The following is a 26056-nucleotide window of genomic DNA, read 5'->3' on the forward strand; positions in this document are numbered from 1 at the left end:
TCTTTTTTCGGAACACGTTTAGAAAGGCCTGTATCGGTGGGATAATTGGATAATACTGTTGATAACGATAGCCAGTCGATCGAGACGTTTCGAAACGCCTGGCCAATTTAGCAGAGCGCGTTCGTTTTTCGAGAAACGCGAGCGTAATTTGAGCGAACGATACAATTCCGCAGCGATGCGTCGCTTGACGAATTCGCATGTAATCTATAAACGAGAAGTGCTGGTCCGATTAAACGTAAATGTGAAATTGGGGTTGAGGGAGCGAGAAGAGGGGAGAGAAAAGGGAACGGTGAGAGAAACGAGTGAGAGAGAGGAAAAATCGAAAAAAGAGACAAGTGAAAAGATTCAGTACGATAATGCAGCAGCCGTGATCAAAGGACGAATCGCGTCTGATTCCACTTGGGAGACTCGGGAGACGCAGGAGATTAGGACGTTCGATAGACAGACAAAGCGGCACGTGATCGTCGTATCGTCTTATTCCATTACTCCAAAATCTCGTCGAACAATCTTCGTACTAGATACATCGTAGTAGTCTTCTTTCTTCGACGTTATTTCATAATCAACATCGTTGCTTACCTGCAAAGATTCGTCCTTGATGAGAAATAGAGAGAAAAAATTAATATATATCTTTGGCACAATAAATACGAATACACGGTACAATCTTCCACACCGGATATCTCGTCGGGGTGAGCTCGGATCGGTAACGCGCATTATCTGTTGGAACACTCTGACGAGATACCGAGACGTAATCGCTCGATTCCTTACTGATCACGACATATGAGATCCTTCGTAATTCCTTCTACGCGATCATTCCTAAATTATAAAACAAAATAAAAATGAAAAAAAAAAGAACAGAATAAACAAAGTTTGCGACAATATAAGAAATTACAATTAATGATATTACGTTTTAGCACCTAACGGGGTTTTATCGTTTCAAGAAATATATTATGAAATCGTGGCAGTAGTTGGAATCGTCATCGTTTCAAGGATAAAACGTACAACTCGATATCGAATATGCGTTGAAACTATAAAATAATAAAGAATAATTTAGTATCGCGTATTAGACAAAAAAAAATTGCAACGTTAACGATACACATTTTTGTGAACACCTAGGCCTTAATTTTACGTAAAAGTATGAATGATATTTGATATATCAACGATTCGTTCGAGATCGTTGCCGACGATCAAAATTCTCAATCGAGCATGTTATCGATCCTCGGTTATATTGGAAACGTACTAACTAACTTACCATTCGTTCGCGCAGAAACCTACTTAATCCGCAGTAGATTGTGTATGCATCGTTCTGAGAGATTTAAAGGTGTCGGTTCAGCTTCCTAGTATTTTCTTTGGAGGGGAACAAAATCTCGCTAAAGTATCGCGGAACAAACGAGTCAAATATCGCTTGTAAAACAAAATAATTGGTTCGCGTAAATTTTTATCGATCTGGATTTCGTTTCAAACAAACGCGAATTCATCTTTAGTTACACGCGAATGCTCGATTCATAAGATACTTAATTGCAAATTAATTGAAATATCGATAAAATTCCAATAGGTATGTTTTGATCGAGTTGCAAAATCGCTTTATCGTTCATCGCGTGTTTTGATTTGATCGATCGATTATTGTTCCACGTTACGATATCGAAATGCCTCGTAATTACCAGTTATTAGAAAGCACGGATATGTTAATAGATATAGGAGACATTTTATTGGGATTGAACGGTGGAACACAACGAAAAAAGTTCGTAAAATTACGACTTTTTCCTCAGAATCACCGAAAACAATTATCTTGCTAGAGATAATGCTTGGCTTAATGTCAATAATACGGACTATAAAATATGATACGCGTTAATCAATATGCAGGTAGGAACTTTTTTCATTGCTTCGAGATCTCGCAAAATCGAGCCCGAGAAAGTGTCTCCGATATTTACTAACTCTCTTTATATACGGCTGTTCGCGCGTTCATATTTTTCATTTCTTTTATGAAACTAGGCTATTTTATATCCTAGTTTCCTGCTACTTTTTTTTCCTTTTTCCTTTCTCGTACAAAGATACGCTTTGTTTTTCCGATATAAAAGTTTCGATACAGTATTTCCTATAATAAATCAAGTGTCATGATCGATCGCAGTCTAACGTTGCGTTAAATATTTTTGATGTCGCGTCGTTGTTTCTTTTTTTTTTCTTTTTTTTCTTTTTTTCTTTTTTTTCCTTTTTTTTTTTTGATTTCGAGAAAATCGCTGGTATACACGAGCAGACACGCGATTATTGTATCCGGTGCGTACGTAATGAGTATAAAAATCTGAAGATTATCGATCCTCTATAGCGTTATACTGTTCCATCTAGAAACGATTGCTGGGCCGAGAAACGTCTCGTCTCGTTTGTGCCTGTACGTAAAACGAAATCACGTGTCTCGAGTATTAGAAAAAACGAATGACGAGACGTTGGTCCGAAAATTCTTCTTCTTGGTACACGCATCGATCGGGAGAAACATGGCCGCGAGTCCGTCTTTCTTTCATGGTCGACAAGATTATTTATCCGATTACATCGTCTTTATATCGTTTGGCGCTAAGCGGACACGTGGTTCGGCACGTTCGAGGATGACGTGGTTTGCAACGGTGACCGTGACTGATGGAACCTGAGCAGCTCCGAGACCGTGACAGCCACGCGTACCACTCCTCGACCTCCTTCCAGCACGTCGCTGGCGCAGCACACGAGATTCTGAAAATGACAAGCACAAGCGTGCGATCATCATTAATCCGTTCATCCGTGAAAAATTATATTTATACAACTCGAAAACTAAAAGGCCATTCACCGGTTATATGCATAGGAAAAAGTTGGTCAAAATGTTGGTCCTTAATATCAATACTTCAAGCTCGAATTGAAATCGGTGAGAAGGTAGCGTTTCGTCGGCGAAGAGATGATAATGTACAGGGTGGTACACGACCGCTCTCGTCATCGTGGTGGAACAATTATATCAAAAGAATATTTTATTATCAGTGGAAATAGTATTACAATCGTTATGGTAGTCGTACAATCGGTGTTACAGAGTACGTCTCTCTCGAGTGAAATGAATCGAATATCATAGTGGCAATGTTATTCGATCAGGTGAGAAAAAGAGCTTCCCAACGATTGTTCTCCGGGACGCGAGATTATATAGAACATAGGAACGCAAAGAGATGCGCGACTCGGAATTTTTTTTTTTTTCTTTCTTTCTTTTTTTCTCGAAGAAATCGAATTTGTACGAGTTCGCGCGTTTCATTTCTTTCTTTCTTTCACGCAATACAAAGTGTTGTAAAAGTTAGAGGGATTCGAGCCAAGGATTCCAGCGTAAAGGATTATGAAGCCGATATGACGATGATGTAATACAATCATGTAAAAAAGTTTTCGTACACCTTATATGAATTCTATTAACAGTGATGAAAAGGTGAAATCTTTAAACTATCTTTTAAGTACACAAAGTATATTATTATAAAAAATATTCGCAAATGAAATTGCATTTATCCAAAAAACGTGGTGAAACTGCAAGATTCGATTTCATCCTCTCAGAGATTTTTTCCCCGAAAGAATTAAGTCAACGTGGTGTACGAAAATTTTTATATTATTTTTCCATCGTGAATTGCAATTCGGAATCGACTCGTTCCGTGGCAGTGTAATCGTGTTCTCTTTGTGCGTACAGCGAGTATAAACGAAGCAAGAGATACACCGCCCACGTTCACCGTTATCACTCGCCGTCACCGTGAAATCATTCGGCGAACGTGGTCGCGAATCCAGATTCGATCATAGAGAAAATAAAGAGAGAGATATGTATAGAAAGAGAGAGAGAGAGAACGATCGCGTTCCATTCACCGATCGTGTCGTAGATCGTTCAACGATCACCAAGAAATTGCTCGTACGTTTATCGATGTTGGATCGTTGGACGGGCGCGATCGTTCCGAGAATTAAACAATAGAGAGGAAAACATTCCCTTTCCCCGATAAAATTGTACAAGAAAGCTTAAGCTTAAAAAAACAACAAGATATAAAAAACGAAGCACCGAGTTTAGAAAAAGCGATTAAGATGATTTTAAGCTCACAGTCTGCGACGTATACAATTTAAAAAACAAAAAAACCAAAGAGAAACGTAGCATCAACGTACCATATATCTGTGGTCCATACAATACAGTATGATATAATATAATATAATATAATATAATATAATATAATAATATATAATAATATATAATATAATATAATATAATAATATATATAATATAATATAATATACTCTATTTTATAATATGTATATATACGCTCTCTTTTCTCTCTGTTCTTTACAAAAATTATACAATTATACAAGCTAAAATGCAACGGAATGATCTCGTGTTCGGTCTCCTTATCGCGCCTCTTTTCCGTCATTTTCATCTTTCTGCGATTAGAGAGAGAGAGAAGGACGCAGCCTCTTACGGAAGCGACAACTAATCGTAAAGAAAAGAAAAGAAAACTATTGCGGCAGGGCACAGAAGAGACGATAAACTAAAATGAAATAAGCAGTCTTATGGTTGCGATTATTAATTCGATGCAATTAAGTCTCGTCCGATCTGTAACACGAAGAAATAATACTGATACAATTGTCGTCATTGAACTTGATGTTCATGGGGAACAGCAACATGTGTTTTAATACCAATAGTTTTGTTCGATTTTGACGATGAATTTGATCGGAAAAGATGCGGAAGAAACGTGTAAAAGGAACAAAATTATAAAATTAAGTAACGAGTTAAGCGTTAAGTCACCAGTGAATAAGAAACGTGTATAACTTAGATGAAAACAAAGATTATAATAATAAAAAAAAAAAAAAAGAACAAGTCGAGCTTGACTAGAACTGAAGATAAACTTAAATACCAACTATCAGAAATTAATATTGTTCTTCTCGATTAAAAAATATCCTATCTAGCTGCTTCGAAAAAGTACGTAAAGAAAATTAAAGTAAATATAAAAAAAATAAATTAGATCTTGGTCCTAGATCTCTACAAATTGGATAAATAAAATTTCCTAATTTCTAAACATTAAAAAGAATTTAAAGAATCTCCTATCGAGCCTATATATCTCAAGATATTAAAAAAAAAATAAAAATACACCAGATAGGAGCAGATATCTAAGAAGGACAATATACAAAGGACTAGAAATAAACTTTCTGCCGCTGATCGATGCGAGCTGCGCGAATAGAAACGAAAAGAAAACTGAACAAATGATTGTGGAAGATGCAGCTCGTCTTGAATTTGATGGTACGTTGACATAGTTGCAGCAATATATGTATTCGTTCTTTACGTCATGTCGCTTATTAATCTTGTAAACACGCACATCTATGCGATCATTGTGTATTCAGTCCAAAGTACGGAATATTTTCGTATAAAAAGACTCAACCGTATAAAAAGAAAAAAAAAACTTTTCTACAAGTAAATCATCGTATTAGACCGTAATGGAAACTATTTAGTTTCTCGTCTTCTTTTCTTTGTACATTCTCGATCGATTTCCCAGGATATGTTTTCGTTTAAAAACAACTTGTTGTGGGAGCACGTGTTCACTCATCGTATCGTTCATTTTCGTTCATTTCAACATGCTAGCAACAAATGCTAGAAAGCATCTGGGAGAAACGGAGTCGCGATGCGTATTGTCTGTAAGTAACTTACACGGTTCGACTGTCTGACGCGTTTGGCACTAAACTACTGCAAAACAATTCGTTTTTCAAGTTGACGCGTGTCCGTGGAGTGAACAACCGGAAGCAAAGATTTCTCGCGATTCGAAGACTCGATCCAAGGATGTCGATATTATTTAAAAATAAAACTCTCGACAATTGTTATCGGGAACGATTTTCGAAAATTTTAATCTCAAATTTTAATCGCACCCCTAAGCGATTCGTTCCTCCTCAAATTCCTTATCATATACAATATAACCCTTATCGTACGAATATATATGTAGAATAAATTAGACGCGTGTATATTCTAAACGATATACGTATTTTAACGTCTACTACGAATTTCTTTTTTTTTTCTTTTTTTATTTTTTCTTTTTGTTCCTTCCTTCCTTCTTTGTTAAACGCGAATTATATGAAAATATGGAGATTATCTTAGGCTACGACCGAATTGCTTGGTCGGTGAGGTGTAAGCGCTCTCGTTGGACGTTCCTCCTCCAACGAAAAAGATTTTCTTGTCCCATTTTCATCTCGGGAGCGAGAGAAAGCAAAATTTGTCGCGATTTGCCGCGAACCCTTCGGGGAGGGACGCAATACTGTTCATAAACTCGTAAACGATAAAACAATGTCAAATAAGAATTCCTTTTCGAGTTCGAATTGTGCGTTAAACCTACGTACCAAAATAGGAAATCTTTGAACATAAAGAGATTTCTAGCACCTTGTTTGCGAATCCTGTAGTACTCGAAGGCTACCTATCACAGACCCATCAATCCTGAAAGAGCCGTAGGCGATTTATATTGGTCGAACAATAAAAAAATACTACCATTTGAGGTACACACGAAGGTTCTTTCCCCTTTCATCTCTTTGAACTTCGCGATTCAAGACACAGTTACGTGTACCAGAGATGATGCCGCTAAGAATACCAGTTTCCAAGAAATTCTACTCTTCGTTTCATTCACTTTCCTTGATTCCACATAATGATTCCGTTATCGAGAGAGATTTTATTTATATATATGTATATTCGAAACCAAAAATTGGAAGAAAATGAGAAATTATTGAATACCAATTAATACCATATTTCCAAGGGCCATCATCCCTTCGCGTAGCAAAATACTATTTTCTCGATAGATCTTGTTCGACGATAGATCCCACCGATCGTAACGATTCCAGCGATCAAAACGAACGATTTGTTCGTTCAAGGTACATACATACAGGCGATACCATTTGATATGAGAGCGCGTCTTTTCAACTTTGATTGCGCTCTTTGATTTTTTTTTCTTTTTCTTTTTTTTTATATCTTATATACCTTCTTTCATCGTGAAATAATTATGTGTATTTAACGACCAAAACTCGAGAACGAAATATAATATTAGCTCGAGTTCTTGTCGAACACCTTATGCCAAAACAAAAAACGGTTAACTAACCTACGCACTACGTAGCGGTCTCTCTATATAACTATTGGACTAAATGTAATGATTCAAGCTGCCTTTCGATACTTAAGGGCCTATCGAATACTAACTCGTCGGAATTTTTAAGCGTCTCCCCCAAGCCACAACGATGGAGGCAAACAAACGAACAACCCTAAACTAACAATTTTAAGCTAGAGCTGAGAATCGGTATAAATTAAATCGAACGTACAAGCAAAGCGTTTTTTTCTTTTTTTTTGAATAACTCATTAGATTAAACTAACGTTTGTCTGAGAATATTTCTTCCAAAATGTTTCGAGTGTCTCGAATTCGATGGCGATTCATTTAACGAGAGAAAAATTTGTAAAAATCACAATAGAAAGGAAAGTTAAGAAATTGCATCGAATCGAAAGAACGAGACACTTCGAAAAATCGAACGATAACAAATAGCCTCGATACAATTTTCTCCGTTTCTTGTGGATCGTGATTAAAATAAGCTCGCAATTAACATCGATGCCAAGGAGGTGATGATTCCGCGCGACACTCGACCCCGTTTTCTTCACCCCGACGTAAAGCAAACGAGAGGACGTAAAGAAAAAGGAAGAGAGAGAGAGACAGAGAGAGAGAGAGAAAGAAAAGAGAAAAATTATAAAAATATCGTGCCGCTCTAAGAATACTAAATTGGATGGAAGAGACGAGGAGAGTGTCGCGCGATAAAATTATATCGGGCGACTCGACGGCTTGGCAAACGAATCGAGAAATACCAATTATATACGATGAAATCTATATCTAAAGAAATCGTTCTGGCCGAGTCGTTGTGTCGCGCCACGTCGCGTCGCGTTTCGCGCTTGTCAAATCTCAATGTTAATCAATACTCGACAAATATCCCAGAGCAATCCCAGATTGTAATCTTCGATTGTGCTTTTCTCTTGCGAGCGTCGTTTGTCCCATCGTTTTGCACTCTGGCGTGCTCGTCTTGGTCGCTCTTTTCTCTTATTTTTAATCGGGAATGGGGAACAAATAGAGCAGAACGAGGGAGGATAGGAATGTGAGAAAAAGCATCGCGGATAAAACGCGATCCTGAATCGTATGGGATGAACCTGGGGCCGATTCCTCGTTCTTATCGTTCTCCCCCTCGTCACGGAAAAGGAGAAGAGCGGAGACGAGACGCGCCAGAGCCTCCAGCCCGTACGCGTCCATGTAACCCACGTCCATGATTGCGTCCGCGTCCATTAACACCTCCTGCAACACCAACAACGATACTACTCAGTCCCAGTCTCTATTACGTTCGCTGGACGTTTCTTTTTTTTTTTTTTTTTTTCCATACAATGGATTTCTGCTCTCTTATCATATTTTTTTTACTTCTTCGAGAAGCGGTCACCTTCCTCGAAATCAACGATTCGACGAATTCCTTTTACTTAATAATTTTGTTTCAAATTATTCGATTTAAATGCTTCATCGAGAAACGGTGTTTACCAGATTTGGGTATCGTTTGATAACGGACGAAAAAAATTTAAAAAAAAAAAAAGGAAAAAATAAAATACCCAATTCTGGTTCCTATCTCGAGAAGGTGTTGAAAATTGAAATAATTCACAGTTTTAAAAAGTTCTTCAATGTGCTTGATCAAAAAGTTGAAATATATATATGTATATATATGCCAATCGAAACGTTGATACGTGGTAGGAAAGCCGAGAAGTGAAGACACTAGAGAACGAGACGCGTTTAAAGCGTTCTCCGATGAAGCGACGAGCGACACAAAAGCGAATACGAGGCGCATGCAACTAAAGCTTCTTTCTTGGCTCCTCTCCACTTCCTCCTTTCGAGAATTCTTGCATTCTTTTCTTCTTTCCGATATTTTTTTTTTTTTATTTTTCCTTTCTTTTGGAACGATAGAGATTTTGAAAAAAGACGAATAAAAATCGGGGACTGACTAGTAGTTGTTGGAAATATCATGGACAAACGTATCGGCTGCTGTCGAAGCGTTAGTTACGATTTTGCGTTCGATCTTCGATTTTGACCGTGCTTCCACGATAAAGAGACCGGAACGTGTTCGCAGGTCGTATCGAGAATATCGGTCAGATATATACGAGTAATAATGAGAAAAGAAAAATGATCTCGTGATTTTTCCACAAGTAGAAGCAATTGGTTTGATACATGCCGCGGGACCATTATAGCGAGAGACAAAGCACGAAAAATTTTCGAAAAAATTGATCAACAAAGATTCTTTGATCGATTCGATGGCTTACCTCATCAACGCCTATCTTTCGACACGCTTCGAGAAAATTGTCGACGTTACGCCTGCATCTTGCCATTGTCAACTTGGGCTGTGAAATGAAATATAATCGATTACGCACGGTCGATACACGGGTGAGCGATTGGATCATCGACTCGATTAGATGAGAGCAAGAAGAAGCTTCGCTTACCACAGCTGGCGAAGGAACGTGGATACTGGCAACCGATCGGGGTCTTACGTGGTTTGCCAAGTGACAAAGTACAACACCGTCCGTTAGCGCCGGGGCGAGATCTTCCGGCAGAGCCATCTTCAACCGCGTCTCGATATGCTGAAAAACAAATTTCAGTTATCCGTTTCCTTGTTGTAACGATTAATTAACGCTTTATACGAAAGTTGATAATCCTTTTCGTTCCCCTCCTTATACCCACGTTTCGAAGTTGCTCGATCAGGTCAGCTTCCTCTTTGGCACGCTCGAACTCTCTTCTCATGGTGAATGAATATTTTTCAGGCACGTTGCTGTTCCATGTAACCGATCGAGGAGACTTTGGACTTCCACCGTTCCTGTTCGGACTCTTGTTACCTAACACAAATCATCGATAATGCGTTATTGCATAGCGCGCGACACCCAATCCATCGTATTCCATTTTTTTTTTCACTCTCTCCGCACAATGTTCTTTTACCTTCCACGTAACCAACAGCGGTTTTCACTAATCTAGGTGTGTGTCCTGGACTTGTGTTGGAAGATAAAATGCTCGAAGATGTTTTGATTGGCGAATTAGGCTTCTTATACGGCTGCTCGAGGTATTTCCCGTTCTTATTGTTGTACTCGTTATTGCTACCGTTGATAATCGGCGTGTTCTGATAGTTGATGCGTGACGGAGTTACCTTCTGCACTGGTCTCTTGGTCGCGTTCTCCTCGTTGAAGATCTGTTTACCGGTCAAAGCAACCGCGTCTTTGTTACTAGCCGAGTCCGCCGTCTCTGCGTTGTTCTGCGATTCGTTGCCCGGTGGTGTGACTTGTTCTCGCGGCCTGTACACGCTCGGCCCTTCGTTTGCCCTCTGTTGTCTCAAAGCCTCTTTATACTCCCTAAAATCAGGAAAATATCGTTGCGCAACCATCATCGATATTTCGAGATAAAGATAGAAGAGCATACCTGTAAGTTTGAATATGATTGAGCGGCCTTTTCTCGTCTCCGTTCATCAACGAGGTAGCGTTAGAGGTCGAAGTTTGCAACGGTTGCACGGATTGCGTGTTGGTCGATACCGGCAACGTTTGATTCAGATGAGCGGATTCGAGGGGACTGCAAAAGACGCGGGAATAATAGGCGATGTATAAAGCTCGTCCGTTAACGGGTAAAAATCATGTGCGCAGCCATGTAACGCGGTGTGACAGGAGCGATGATTGGTTTATTAACGCAGCTCGCTTACCCGGGTGGCGTAATCGACGCGTGATAGAAACCAGAGGTCATCGGTCTTCTGACATCGGCACCATTCTCCGAGGTGCTCCTTTCTAATTTCCTCTTTTCCAATTGATCGTGCAGTATCATGGCCTGTAAACATGGTATATCTTGGAGACATAGAGAGAGAAAGATAGAAAGAGGGATCAGCGGAGGAAAGGTGAGCGCATTCCTGGCGCGCCGGTTGGCGTGCCGTGCGCGTTAATCGCGAGAGACGTCGCAGACGAGTTCTTTCAATGGGTTAAGGTCATTCAACGAGGCTTGAACGACGGCCAAGCGCGCGACTCGACAACACAGATATCATTTTCAAGGGGCGCGCGAGTTCTATTCACACTCGCTAAATATAGACGTTGTATCATACACGCTCGTACACAGCGGTTCGAAGGCTAAAGTAAGGCTAAAACCTTTCGAAAAGCTGAATAGATATGGACCGGTACACTTGGATAATTGTACTTGTTGGTTGACGGAAGCGGTTCGATACCTACCTTGCCGAGCTCATCCTCGAGAGACGTGTGCTCGCCAGGCGAGATGGTACTAGGAGTCGAGGTTCCGCTGCAGGACCCGTTCACGCCCGTCTCGTGCGGCAACGTGATCGAAAGGGGCGAGCATTCTTGACGCCACAGCCCCCGAATCTCACCGTCGTGCACCTGCGCGCAAAAAGTGTCCAGCAGGAGGTACTACGAGAAATCGTAGAATCGTGTACGTGGTTGCGTGCGTTTCAAAGTTTATTTGCCCTTCTTTCTACATGTTTGGATCGGTTAGAAGTACAGGAGAATAGCAGTTTGCCAAGGCAAAAAGTTTCTACTACGCTGCTTTTTCGACGTATAACGTATACTCTGTTATGTCTGTACTGTACCGGGATTTACAAAGTTTCGTAGCCGAAAAGCTTGTTGTAGAGCCAGGCGAAGAAGAAGAAACGAAGAGATAGGAAGAGAGCGAGAAGAAGGACGAGGAAACTAACCGCGCTGTGAATCTCTTGAGACCAACGTTTGTCGACGCCGTCGCTCGTGCTGTACCCACTGTCCACGTTGTGTCGCCTGTGGGTCCTCGTATCCAAAGTCGCGTGACCCCTGACGTCCAAAGGTGTTCTCCTAGCGCGGCCACCTCTGGCTCTCTCGTGCTTCGCCGCCTGTCTCTCCAAATATTTAAAGATGTGCGTTCGCCCGCGAATGCATAACTGCGAAAAGAGTGGGAAGAGTGGGAAAAATGATTGATCGATAATTCGACGATCGATCTCGTTCCATCGCTCGCGAAACACTTTATGCTCACCGAGGCAGGTGGCGAGGTCAAAGGATTATCGGACAGCCGAAAATCGACCAGACTCTTCATTTTCCTCATCTCGTTCGGAAGCACGGATATTCGATTGCCGCTGATATCCAGCTTTACGAGTCTCAGGTACGTCAGTTCTGCGAAGAACGATCGGTTTTTTTTTCCATCATTAGCAATTTCATTCAATTTTCGTTTTATCGAAATATGATTTAACGAAAGTCGCGATAGAAAGAGTTAAAGTCAAGAGTATTAAAGAAAGGTTCGCTTTTACTTAATTATCGACCGACGTTTTTTATCTAAACGTGACGACGACGGTATATTTTATAAATGCAAAAAAAAAAAAAGAAGAAGAAAAAAAAAGCGCAAAGCAAAATATTTACCCACCTATAGGCAGGTGGACGATCATATTGCTCCTCAGATCCAAGGACCTAAGTCGCGCAAGATCGCCCATGCGGGGTGGCAGATTCGTGATTTCGTTGCATCCCGCATCGAGCTCGGCCAACGCCGACATCCTGCCCAATTCGTCCGGCAGAGATGCCAATCTGTTGTGAGCGACCAACAAGGTTTGCAGCGGTAGCCTGCATATCTCCCGAGGTAGAGAAGTCAATTGGTTGCGACTGCGAACAAAACCGTCTCCGTTCTAAGTTAATTCTAAGCCCGCATCACGCGGTGAACCAGGCCACTCCACTTCCTGTCCTTACCGACCTAAGATCGAGGTAGTTGAGGGACTGTAGCATCACCACAGTTTCCGGTATTATTCTTATGGCATTGTGGTAGAGATGAAGCTTTTCGAGGAACAGGAATTCCGTCACCTCTTCCGGCAATTCGGCGAAACGGTTCTTCGATAAATCTGCAACGAGAAGGAAACAAAAGGGACGTGTCATTGCGTGTCGGTTTGATAAGATCCACGCTACGGGAAAAACATAATACTTCTTGAGGAACCTCGATTAATCGTCAGGATTCTCTGTAGCAACAGCTGTGCTCCGGTTAGGGTGGTGCTCGAGTTCGTTGGGGGTTCTTATGAATGGGGTGCGACGGTCACGTGCGTGCACGGTCTCGAAACGTAGGAAAAGGATAAGGGTGGCTCAGCTGCTACTGGCTTCGAGCCTCCTTTCTGATCAATAACTACACCGCTTGTGTGCTTTCGTTTCCTCCTCCGGGAGTTGGTTAGCCAACAGTTCGTTTTCCTTCGCGCCATCAGCTTTTCAAACCCTCTGCGTCTATCGATCGCTCGCATCACCCCCTATGTGCGTACCGATAATTTTTACATTTAAATAAATGCGCGAGAAACGTCTTTTACAAACGTCTATTTTATACGTATCGTCGAGAGGAAGAAAAGCTTACACGGGATAAAGCGGATAATTCAAGGAAATTCTCTCCGATAAATCTCGGAAATTGGATTTCGATTATCCAGTTTACGCGATCGGAACGGAAATTGCCAATCGATCGTCAACAGGATACACGAATTTTCTCCGTACGCCCCCCGTTCGTTATCGTTCGATCTCGGTGATTTGCAAGTCTTATTTGCACGTGGACTTATTACGTATCGAGGAACAGTTGCGTATCCCTTGTGCACGCCCACCAGTGTAACGGGAACGAGTCCACGGGGTGGAAAGTAAAGCGTGGAACCATTGGTACACGGTCGATCGCATAATCGTCGGGCAAGGGCGTCGGCCCGTTCGTGATGGTACGACGAAAATAGCAACCCCTATTCCGTCTCTGTGTCATCCTCGTAACTCTCTCGTGCAACCAAACTAAACAATTTTTATTGTCCTCGCGATACTGTATATATATAAAACTCCCTCGGGAAGGAAATCGCATGTGCCATGGACGAGGGATCGATTCGAAAACGATCTCCAAAGTTGACGACCCCTGAGAGACTTGGTCATTGTAATTTAATTAACAATAGAAGTATCGTAATCGAAAAGTGACTGCGGCACGTATTATGTATATAGTATATATAGGGTGTTTCACGAAGGGGTCGATGCACCAGGCGATTCCAAGGACCAAGGTCGAGGTCCAGTCGAGGGATCGATACCATACACCATACGCGATAGAATTGCGTGACGTTGTGCAAACTTGCTAGACTGTCATTCGCCAACGGATGGGCGTGGCGGCCTCCCGTTCACGCGTTTTTTTTTTTTTTTACGATTAAAGACAATTAAACGGATAAAAGGACGTTTAACCAGGCTGCCGGACCGAACACCTCCGAGCGCTAATAATATGACATAGGTGGAATATTAAGTCTCGTCGATCGAAGTGTTTGCATTTTTATCGCACGGCCGCGCGCCCACTTGCTTATGCATACGCACAAGACAATAACGCCGGAAAGACGGTTCGCGCAATCATAAAGGGTTGGACGTATATGCCGGCGTGCCAGTGGAAAATGTCCGCCTAGTGATTTCCATGGTAATCGCGGAGAGGAGAGAGGGCGACGACCTGGTGGAATAAATTTATAATACTCGAGGGAAAAAATGGAGCAGTTTTTATCTTTTTTATCCCGCGTTAATTAGTCGGTCAATTGAGAAACTTTCCGGCGAATAAAACTATTCGTAAAAAACCTTACGGAAATTCGACCGCTCGTCAAAATTATTACTTTGACTTAACGTTAAAAAAGAAAGGAAGGAAAAACAGAATGAAACTGGATCCGCCTCTTGCTTTTCGGAAAATTTTTCTAATTTTTCAAGAATTTCTCTTTCTCCGGGAGAAATACAAACTTTGCACTCGTCTCTCATTTTGCATAAATTCGCGGGAGCGGAGAAAGAGTAGCAGTGGCGTTGTTTGGGCGTGCCGCGTCACGAAACGTTGTCGACTAACACTAATACGGATACGAAACGTAGGTTCAACGACCATGGTTAAAAATTGTCTCGTGCGCCAATTCGAGGATAGAAACGGACAGGAAAAGATAGATGGAGTAGCCATATAGCGAGCATTTAAGCAGTTAGTACAACTTTGACGACCGATTCTCTCGGAAGTCACGCGACAATGCAAGATCGATAATAATAACGCGGAGGCCAATATGGTCGGGAGGAAGACGAGGAGGAAGCGTGTTCCCTGGCAAGGAACGAGGGATAAAACGCGAGAGAAAATACCATAACGATGTTAAGTTATCCTTCTCGGGATATATGGGGTTATAAGAGCTCGCATAAGGGCCGCCGTGAAACCGTGGAAACAGAGGGTCGGCCGATCGATAACGCCCCCATGGCAGATATCGTCCAGGGGGTTGGCTAGGAACAGCGCAAGGTGTCCCACGAGCCACCCTCTTCCCGAGCTTTTCTGTTGAAAAATAAAATCATTCGGGACGTGGCAAATGCTTCGAGAACTAATGATCGACGTAACGAAGTTAAAAGTTCGTTAACGAGTCGCCGTGTTCCGCCCGTGTTCCACACAAAATCGATTTAATTCCACTCTAGATACGTTGCCGGCCGATAACGCGGTTAACGATCGATTCTAAATGTGCAATTAATACTCGGAGAATAGGTAGTGTACGTGGCGGAGAAGAATTTTTTCTCGCCACGACGAATAGGCGTCAGGCGAGCTCGGTCGGTCGGTCGATCGATCGGAGAGAAAGAACAACTTTGGTCGCACCTTGCGCGCAGACTAATTGACTCTTGCCGTGATTCCCGGCACGGAGATGCGTCGAGGACGTGGAAAGGAAGGGGGTGGAAAGGGGGAAGGACGAGGCGGAGGACAAAGAAAGCAAAACGGGGTAGGGGGTAAAGGGACAGGGAGGAAATTATGGTGTCGGAGTCGCGTCGAGTCACCGGGGGACGACGACGGCCGGTGGTGCTCGGTGGTTCGCCCTTGAACCATGGCTATTGCCGTGTCATCGGTGAGGAGATCGCGTCAAAAGCGAGGAGAGAAAAGTGTGTAGGAATAAGGCGAGGCGAGGGGGTGAGAAAGAACGTATGGCTGGGCCGCTTTTGTGAGAGGCCGGCACCACTTCCGGCGACGCGAGGACGCGAGTGCCAACACGACTCGCATACTCGATCGAACTCGAGGCGGATGGAATCGAACAAGCTCGAACGGAGTTTACGATTGACACGGCAACGCGCAGTTGCAAAACGAATCGATCGTTCCGACAGATTTATCGTCGAAACCGCGTTGGTTCGTGCTAGGTGACGCGTCGTACCATCGTCGAAAGTCTCGTAGAATTTTGATGGGCCGTGGAGAGGCGATGTCGTCGGTCGGGGACCGGTCGAAACTAGCAGGACGAGTCCGTCGAGCATCTGGTAGTTGGTGATTCAACGTTGCATGAATTAAACTCCGACGTGGGGAAATATCCAAGAGAGAGGAGGTAAAATAAAGAAGGTAGTATCGGGCGCAGCCGGTTTCCATACTCCTGCTGTCTGACCGTGGCAGCCAATACGTGCCGAACAGTGCGTCGCATTGTGCATGCTGCGTGTTCGAGCGTGCTGGTACGCATGCACGCCTTCGTGTACTTACACGCGTGTATATACGCCGAGCCGTATACGAGCTACGTATCACAGTTAGTCCAACAAAGCACGCGTCCTCTTCCTTCTCTGTCTCCATTTCGTTTCGAGCCGGATATTATCGAGATTTGTTAAGTTTAAATGGTAAATAGAAGAGAGGGGGGAGAAAAAATGGATCGTCTATTACGCGCGTTAAACGTTTCGCGATGCGTGAAATCCAAGGCGGAAGCGTGAACAATCGATTCATTCGTTGCGCGCTTTCACGAAGGCGTAAAAACTTCTTTGGTCCGTTGAAACGAGAGTTTGCCTCCCTTTTCCTTCCTTCGCAACGACGGCGCTTCAATTATTGCAGTGCATCGTGGAAGAGCAGCGTTTGCTTTCTTTCATGCTGGCTACGAAAAGCCCGTTTCTACTCAAGTGTTTCTCCTCCTCGCTCCTCTTCTCCCGTTTACCCAGCCTTCTCCTCCTCCTCCTCCTCCTCCTCCTCTCCCGTTTTCAGCGCGCGAACCGAGTTTCCAGCCTGCACGACTCCACCATCCTTGACCTAAAAACTAATACCCGAGGTAGAAAAAACCGAGCGACCTGGGGATACGAAGGAAAGGTGCACAGGGTGTAACGAGACCACGCTCGATAACGAGTCGAAATATCGCGTTACACCCGCGCAACCAACGCGTTTCGCTCGAATGGAGCATTTTTTTCAACGAGTTTGCACCTATCGGGTGACAGTTTCCCGTCTCTCCGTTAGAAAACACGATATCTCTATCTCTAACGATTCGAGGCTGTTTCGCATTTACGATTTCGAGCCAAGCAAGAGATTGCCCTCCCTAAGAGATTATCAATGTCTTATTTTAAAGATTCGTATTCGTGTCTAGATAGCGGACAATTTGATAGCGGGATGAATGGATAAATGTCGAGAATGTGTCTATAACAATGATATCGTGTGAACGTTGATGGACAGTGTACGCGGATTATCAGTATACGTTACATACGATTTGTCCATAGAAAATATATTAGCGACGAAATATAGGGAGCGAAAATGATCGAATGATCTATGGTAATGGCTGGAAAGGGCCTGGTTCGATCGTACCGTAGAGTCCTTTTGTTCGCGACCATGCTGCGTAACCGCGAAACAAAGACCGTGTATACAGGTTCGTCATTCCCCTACAGACTAGAGCGAAGAACGCGCACTCTTGTCGACGTATCTTTTGTTCGATGTCATTGACGATGAATCGATGACACTTTCTTCACCGACCGTATCACGCTACGTCAAATATCATCGCGATGAGGATATCTCAAGTGTGTAAAAGCAAGAAAAAAATACGAGGGGATCTAAATATTTGTGATTCAAACTCGGAATCCTCTTAACCAGCAATCCGGAACTTTATATTCGAGCCGCTCTCTTGTTTTTTTTTCTCCTTATCTTCGTATCGTTTACAGTTCGGTTATCCTAATCCAATATTCGCTCTAGAATGTTTAGACTCAAATCATATTTCGAAAGATCGAAATCATTTTGCATTTCGTCTTCTTTTATACTATATTCAATTCGATTTTTGAGATATAAGAAAAAAGATATAAGAATCTAATAAGAAATTGATCGTGGACTCTGTTCACGCGCGAAAATCATAAATAAACATTGTCTCTGCATCCAATTCCAATTTGCGGACTATAGGAAAACTATGAAGGCTTAATAGGAAACTCTACGTGTCCACGCGCAAGACGTTCTTGCGCCTATTCGTCATCACTTTGTTTCTATATCCTGCACAATGTTCATACGGCGTCAGACCGCTTTGCTTTGGATTTCTCGGAGACAAAGTGCATTTGGAACTGCTCGTTAACGAGTAGGCTAATTTAGATTCTCGGATAACGAGATGGAGGAGAAACGGCAGCCTCGTAGATTTGTTTCCACGCGAATTATTCGGCCGGCTCTGAACCCGGTATCTTCTAATTGAAGTCACGGACGAAGCTTGGGTAGATACAGATTCGGTTAGCCTTAATCGCGTGACGACCTAGTAATTATCCACGCTCGCGATTCTTCAACTTCAAACATCCGGAATCGGAGAAAGGTAGTTAAATGGTACTTTTCCGTGGTCTATCGGGCTATCTATCTACTTTCGATCCCTGATACGCGTCCAAGTTTCGAGTGTATCGGTAAACTTCCGTGTCTTATATTTCGCGTGATCCATTGTCATGGATCTCTGAACGCAATCAACTAGATCTAGCTAACACTGTTCGATTCATTTAACAGTCTTTGTCCCGTCGTCTTATTGCGTCTTCCTTCTTTACGATACTTGTCGTTTCGTTCGAATGTCATCAGGCTATTTATTCGTTGTATATCGTTTAACGAACCGATCATTACGAAGCGAAGCAATAACCTAATAGAAATGGCTAATTGCACATTTGGAGTCTCGACGAGACCCTTCCAAATGGAAATGAAGGAATGGTCGAAAGGCGTTTGTGGTCGAGACGATAGAAAAAAGAAAACGCTTTGATCTTTGAAACGGTAATTTTCGGGCTACCGCGTGGTTAGGGTTGTGGCGGTCGGCGTATTCGAATCGAGCGCTCCCTCTTTCTTTTTTTTTTCTCTCCCTTCTCCTCCCTCCCTTTTTCCCGTGGAAAAGCGAAGAAAAACCGATGCATTAGCGAAATCAAAGGAATTAAAGTAGTTGGTAAACGACAGACAAGCCCTCGCAGTTGGCCGCGAATGGAAGGCGTAAGCGGCGAGGAAAGATTCGAAAAAGAAATGGATTAGGGTCGCGTCGCGGGATTCAAGGCTGTGCGACAGGTATAAAAGCGGCCGATCGTGCGGAGCAGGTTCAAAGATTCGAGTTTGAAAAGGAGTGAGACAGTCCTTGTCGCGTTCGCGAGCAGAAAAAAACCGGTAAAGCTCGGTGATATGCAAACAAAGCATCGCGCGCGAAATTTACCCGCTCGTTCAACGGTGGAAAATCGTTTCTCGGGACAAAGCGGGGAAAATAAAAAAATTCCAGTCGTCTGGTGCAGATATGAAGTGACGTACGAGAAGAGAACCCGTATAAATGTTGTCGCGTCTTTCACGAGGAAAAAAAAAATATAGATATATATATGCTTTTCCTCTACTCGTCAAGAATGCGTGCAACGTAATTTCGCGGCAAAAATTCGCACGTTCGTTTTCACGAAAGACGGAAAGAACAGCAACGCGAGATAAAGTAACGCCGCGAAATGTAGGACAGCCACGAATAGAAGTGACACGGAAGAAAAAATTTAAACGAACCGTGTCATTTTCATTAAATCGCACGAATGGAGGTGGATTTCACCATTAATTTTGCGTCTAACCATTTACGCCGCGACTCTAATCATCCTCTCGTCATTTCTCGTTAAAAAATTAACGCCGAATGAATGGCGTATCATGCTCGATCGATGCTCGTTCCGATTTTCCAAGATTCGCTGCGTTGAAAAGGATCCGACGCGTTAACCTCATCTTGTATGGAAGCTTGGGACGGCTTATCGTACGACGACCCAAGAATAACTTGATTACATTCATTAGCCATCTATAACGTTAGCCTGTAACGATATAACAGCCCGAACCATAACAGTATTCCGTATCGTTTCATTTCAACTCGTGCCACGTAACGACACGTGCATAAACTGACAAACGAGATTACCTAGAACGATAATTAGCGATCGTCCCTTTCTTCTACCTGTCTCGACTATCGATACTCGAAGGTTCCATTTCCAAGAAGCTACGTGTCCTCCGTACCGAATCACGACCGATTACGAGCAAAAATTTCGCGTAAAACTGCCACTTATTCGGTTATATTCGCGTTTGGCGAAAAAAGGCGGCGAGGGAAGACGCGTTTCTCGCATCTGCAATGCGGCTAGGATTTATCGACGGACAAAACACGACTCGAGACAACCGCGCCAAGTTAAGCCCGCGGTCGATCGACGTATCTATCTTCCTTTCCCATCGAAACGGACTTAAGCGTTTTACCGCGTTTGCGGTTGTTGCACCGTGTCGGGAAACGAACGTTTCCGACGATTCGACAACGAGACGGATTCGATATATTATACTCTTCAACGGAGATTTCGAGTTCTAAAGGATTCGCGATTCGAAAAAGGCCGACCGATGTTATATTAAAAAGCGAGGCGATAAACGATTGACCCGATTTTTTAAAAGCTTTTCAGGAGCAGCTTTTCAACCAATATACGCCGTGCACTCGTGCACTTTTCAAGTGATCGATACGGGGTCCCGGCAAACATCTTTCGCTCGAGTTACCCGATACACGGTGCGCTCTTTACACGGATATATACCACCGGTTCGATAGTCGGTGAAATTTTCTAATATCGCTCGCCCTTGTGCCGTTTGCACAGCACTCGTCGGTGCTCATCTCGACGCGGATTATCTTGCAACCCACGTTCCCAAGAGTCGCGGGTGCGCGGTTTTTCACGCCGATCACTCCATCAACGCTGACCCAGTTCACCAACTCGTGGAACGCGGAGGGCAATCCGATCGGCTAAGGTCGTGACCGTGAAATCCCTCTTGAATCGCAACCGAACGGGACACGCGGGATCGGTGACGTAACGGGGAATCGCGTAACCCCTTCACGAATAAAATGACACCTCCGTGTCCTCGGGTCGAGCGAAACAGCGCGAGACAGGATGTCCGTTCAAAGATTGCCGATTAAAAATAATGGTGTGGGTTCGCGAGTAGACGGTAGACGGCCCTGCGATACTGCTAATTATAACTCGGCAACGAAACCACCGCGTTGACTCGCACGAGCGATACGCGCGGGACTGGCGCATATGCCGTGGATACAATCGTAACCCGGTGCATATTAGCGACGTGTCGCAAAACGGGCAAAGCGCCGTTTTAAAACGCCACGTTTTCAAAGACACTGGCTTCGCTTTCGGCGGTTTTACGCGCCACTACTTTCCATCGCGCCAACAACCGCGTTCTCCAACGCTAATTAGCGAACTCGACTTTTAATCCAAAGTGTTTAATTAATGTGTCTTTTTAACAACGATCCGTCGCTCCCTTTAACGCGATAACTGTTGATTCGCACGGTTGTAAAAATCTTCGAGTTATCGAGATTCTGTTTCATCGTAATTTTCCGTATAATTTTCCAACATAATTTTGCGCAAGAGCTGATATTTTTCCTGATAAGGTAAGGAAGAGACAATATCGGTAAACGATTATTTTATACGAATTATAAGAATAGTGGAATAAATAGGCGGTTTACGGGACGAATTGACATTCAAAATTATCGCAAAAAAATTCAAAATGTATGACCATTCATCGAATCTTTTGGTCGAAAGAGTAAATTTAAAATATTCGTTATACGGTTGTGTTGGCACTTGAACGAAAAAACAAATAGGGCATCGTATCTCGAGGGCAGGCGAGATACTCGCTCGTATCGGAAACATTCATCGCGTACTTTCGAAACGTGCGCGATATCATCTTTAGATGCAAGTCATGGCTATATCGCGCGATATAGCGACACGCTCCTTTTATAAAGACACGTCGCGTCATCGTTGTCATTTCCCATCCGCGATACTTATCGAGCGCCAAGTAGTAAAAGCATCTCTCTTTTAAAAGTAAACGTGTAAAATTGCGTGCAAACGTTTTTGAAACGCGTTCTCGGCGCACGCATGAAAGAAAACGCCGCCGACAGTTCGTCTTTACGACTTACTGGTAGTGAAGCGAGTCGTAGAAGCCAAAGTTTCGCGAGTCCCTCTTGAGACGCGTACCAGCCCATTCTTGGAAAGCTTCGATTGCGAAATAGTCGTTCCCCGGTAGTGTACGATCGTTGGTCGGCTAGTGGTTTATTGCTGGTAGTGATTTGATGGACGGAAACAGGGAGAGGAGGCGACTTTTCCACCCCTTAGATGGGCGGCGAGCACTCGAGAGACTTCATCTTCGAGGAGTGCTCCTTTGGCAGAGAGACAAGAGCGCGAGATAACCGAGTAGCACCGGCGCTATCGCGATGCAAACGATGTAACGCGTTATGGAGTATCGACCTGTTGGCACCCCTGCCTCTGCAGCTGCGGTGCGTCTCTATCTTTAGCTCGGACCGGCCCATACCATGGGACTCTCCCATAACCATGGTGGCTGCTCTCCCCCTTCGTCGTTCCTTTACTTTTTCTTTCTTTCTTTCTGTCATAACGTGTTCCTCGATATTCAGAGTGCGCTCATCGTACTCTCGGCTTTTGTAAAGGGACTGCGCCTCCGATGTCTTTTCATCGCGAAAGACTTTGTCGAGAATCTCGCTCGCTCAAGACGCTGATTACTCTCTTCTTTTTTCCAAGATGGATCCTTGCCACGAATTAATCGAACGAATCCGTCTCGAGCATCGCGACGTCTCCGGGACTGAATTAGCCTCGAGCGATTCGAGAAGAAAACGCTTTCGATTCGCTAGACCGGTTCTCCGGCCGAGAGACACCTGTCGCGAACTCGACCGCGCTCGAAAAGAGACGAGTAACTCGCCGCGGAACAAAGAGGGAAATGGAACGAACATTGACGAGAGACGAAGATCGATCGCTCCACTGTTCGATCGACGCAGTCATCCCAATTCTCCTTTTCTTTTTATTAATTACGCTGTTCCTCCATCCACGCTCTTTACAAGGAGCTCGGATAAGTATTCATAACGATGAAAAATAATTAGATGTAATTGCACGTTGCCTGTAAATCGCAAATCCATCTTAGAATCTTACAGTTTAAAGTTTGTTGAATTAAAATTGACGATATGATTGAAACATTGAACAAAGGCAGTTGAAGCAGTTGGCAGAAAAAAGAAGAAAAAAAAGAATCTTGTTCTTTTCCTCTCTTTCGTCATTTTCAAAAAAAAGTTAAGTTAGTCGCATCGTGACATAATCGATAAGAAGCTTTTTCCTCTATATCGTGAGCGTATCTTGATACGAATCTTTATTTATCTATCTATCTTGTTATCTCTATGATACATATTTTCACCTTCTCGTTTCAATACACTGCAATTCGCTTCATTCAACTCGTTAAGTAAAGTCATTAATAGTCGATATATTGACTACGAGGAAATAATTTGTTAGAAGTAGTAATCATCTTGCCAAGTCTCTATATACCTGTCCGTTCGCGCATCCAACTCGTTTCCTTTCTCTCTTTTCTCCTCGAATGGACCACCGTGTCGTGTGTTTGCTTTTACTGGTTCTTGTATGCGTCACGGACAATAGATCGACTCTTTCTTCGATAAAGGCGACATCGTATCAAACCCACGGGTTTCTCCGGGTGAATGGAGACCACAGGATCTATTCCACGAGAAACTCTAAGCTGCAACTCGTTGGCGTACAGTATAACGAGAATTCGTAATTTTTCTTTTCGTAGCGTAGATTTGTGCAACGTAGAAACGCCGTTCGTCGAATCCCTTGTAGCAACGTGAACTGACCTGGGGTTCCTTAATGAAGTTACGTCCCCTTCTGTCATCGTCATACTTCATCGTAAGAAGGTCCGACATGAGCCATTCGGTTCGATAATATCTCGACGAAATTGAAACGTAGCATAAAATTTCTCTTTCTCCGAAGCTTCATTATTGCTCGAACATCAAGGAATCCCGACCGAAATTGCCTCGTCCCCTTCGTTCGATGAAAAATCACCATCGAAAACCGATAAACCTCATTTACCTGACAAAGCAATGCAACAACGAGGCACCACGATGATTATTTGTTCCTTTGCAACGAGTGAATAATCACGACCTACTCCTGATTAAAACTCATGGCGTTGAATGTATTTTCTCTTTACAAAAATAGATACGTTCTATATTTCGATATATTTTAAAATTAATAGAAATTTTTTAAAAAACGTAGAATTTTTGCCCGAAGAAATCCGTTTTTATTATTGTAAAGAAAAAATCTGAAACGATTAAAATAATCCTTGACAGTTTATAAATTTATGATCTTAATTGTCGTTAATTTACGATTACTTCGCGTAGTTTGCATATTTTCAATTGTCATCTAAATACATAACATAGCATACATATAATACATATATATATATATATATATATATACGTATTATATATACATATATACGCGTACAATATACAATATACTATACAATCAATGCAAGTTCGAAATAACTTAACCTCGAAAAGAGTAATCCTTGTTGATAAAATTATCTTTCTGCTGTATACACGATATTAACAATATCTACCTGTATCCATCGTTATCAAGATTATCGATAACATTCTTGACAAATAATCGTATTATCTTTATATTTGAATCGCATTTAGTCATATTTAGAATTGAATCGAGGTCGGAGAATCGATCGGTTTCTATATTTCTGCAAAAGTTTTTTTCAAACAGGATGAGACTCAAGTTCTTAGATTAATTGACAATAATATTGACAGTTTAAAAAGTTGGAGTACTCTTATGCTTCTGTACACGTAATTCCTTCGTGGTGTACCGGTGATATGAACGATAGTCGAATACATGATTATCGCGGTAACAGGAAACATCGGGTGTGTCATGATAATGTCTCTATGCGAATTTTTATTTTATGCATAATTTTATATAATGCATTCTTTTAATCAATTATTTTTGTATAAAAATATATCAAAATAAGAAATCGTTATCCACTTCGCATATTCTGTATATATTATAATATGATTATTTGTGATGTATTTATATAAATATTAATTGACAACTTATATAAACGGATGAGAGAAAGTAAATAGATTTATATATAAATATTTTATTCTACTTGCTATTGTATATTTGTACTGTATATTCTACTTGCACTGTATATTTACATCGTTTCTATGTATTATGTAACGCTTAAATATTTCACGTTATTCATTATACTATATTATACAAGGAATCGTAAAGAGAATACTATCTTTTCGCAAAAGACGATATTTCTTCACTCGTGTGTTCGTTTGTTTTCTCTTTCAAGAGTAATACAAAGAACTTAGTCGTTTCGAATCTGTTTTTATGTGTTTTTATAAGAAATATCGAATGAAAAATAAATCGTAAAACATTGTAATCGAATGAAAGATATAATTGTAATCTGAATAACGTATATATGTCTAGAGTAATAATTCGGCGTCATATAGATATGTTAGTACGACATAAACACGACCAAACTAATACATATTTAAAAACTAAGATTAAGAAAAAAATAAATTTTTTTCGAAATAATTTTTATGATATAATATTTGATTCAAAAGATTTGACTTGTGATATTCTTTAGATATAATTCTTTTTATTCTTCTTATTTTAATTTTTTAATATTTATCTATGTATAAATGTCAATTTAAATGAAAGAAGAATGATTTATTAATTAAAGGTCAAAAAACTCACCGGCAATAACTGTATCCTGAAGATTATATTTACTAGAGCCTGTTTTTCCAACTTTTGGAAAATCCTTAAGTTTTCGACCGCTAAGCTTGAGCTCACCGCTTAAGTGTGCTTCCTCCAGAATTCGCTCAAGACTTCTAGTGAGCTGCTTTTGTATGTGGCCGCTCATGTTCGACGCGACCATCGCCATATTACATTTTTCGGGCACGTACACGCGGAAGCACAACAGCGAATATCTTCCCTGGCGTATCAGCCACTCGTCTTTTAGACGACGAGGTAAGATGTTATAAAAAA

General features: G+C 42.1%; 1 protein-coding gene across 6 annotated transcripts; it reads right to left on the minus strand.

Annotated features, from left to right (window-relative positions):
* Positions 1-2: 2 nt before the first annotated feature.
* On the minus strand, positions 3-25952 carry LOC409027 (leucine-rich repeat and calponin homology domain-containing protein 1). 6 transcript variants are annotated; one of them, XR_001706490.2, is made up of 14 exons: positions 25766-25952; positions 12735-12879; positions 12414-12646; positions 12030-12166; positions 11722-11937; positions 11246-11407; positions 10732-10853; positions 10458-10604; positions 9984-10390; positions 9732-9883; positions 9494-9631; positions 9317-9394; positions 905-2715; positions 3-813 (listed from the first exon to the last, which is right to left on the minus strand). XR_001706490.2 is itself a non-coding variant. In XM_006571157.3 (13 exons), the coding sequence occupies exons 1-13, from the start codon at positions 25950-25952 to the stop codon at positions 2563-2565; spliced, it is 2277 nt and encodes a 758-aa protein (XP_006571220.2). In that variant the 3' UTR covers positions 3-2562. The 6 variants fall into 6 exon arrangements, 5 of the variants coding, with proteins under 5 accessions (XP_006571220.2, XP_016773444.2, XP_016773448.2 ...); XM_006571157.3 differs by having other exon boundaries at positions 3-2715; XM_016917955.2 differs by lacking the exons at positions 3-813; positions 905-2715 and adding an exon at positions 5036-8312.
* Positions 25953-26056: the final 104 nt, after the last annotated feature.

Source organism: Apis mellifera, linkage group LG1, assembly GCF_003254395.2.
Source record: "Apis mellifera strain DH4 linkage group LG1, Amel_HAv3.1, whole genome shotgun sequence".
NCBI classification, from domain to species: domain Eukaryota; kingdom Metazoa; phylum Arthropoda; class Insecta; order Hymenoptera; family Apidae; genus Apis; species Apis mellifera.

Coding starts and splice junctions, on each gene's coding strand:
- LOC409027 (XM_016917955.2), bottom strand. CDS start 25,952: ATGGCGATGGTCGCGTCGAACATGAGCGGCCACATACAAAAGCAGCTC. Junction 12,647..12,734: donor CTCAACTACCTCGATCTTAG/GTCGGTAAGGAC, acceptor TTTTGTTCGCAG/TCGCAACCAATTGACTTCTC. Junction 10,854..11,245: donor TCGAGGATGAGCTCGGCAAG/GTAGGTATCGAA, acceptor CCATGTTTACAG/GCCATGATACTGCACGATCA.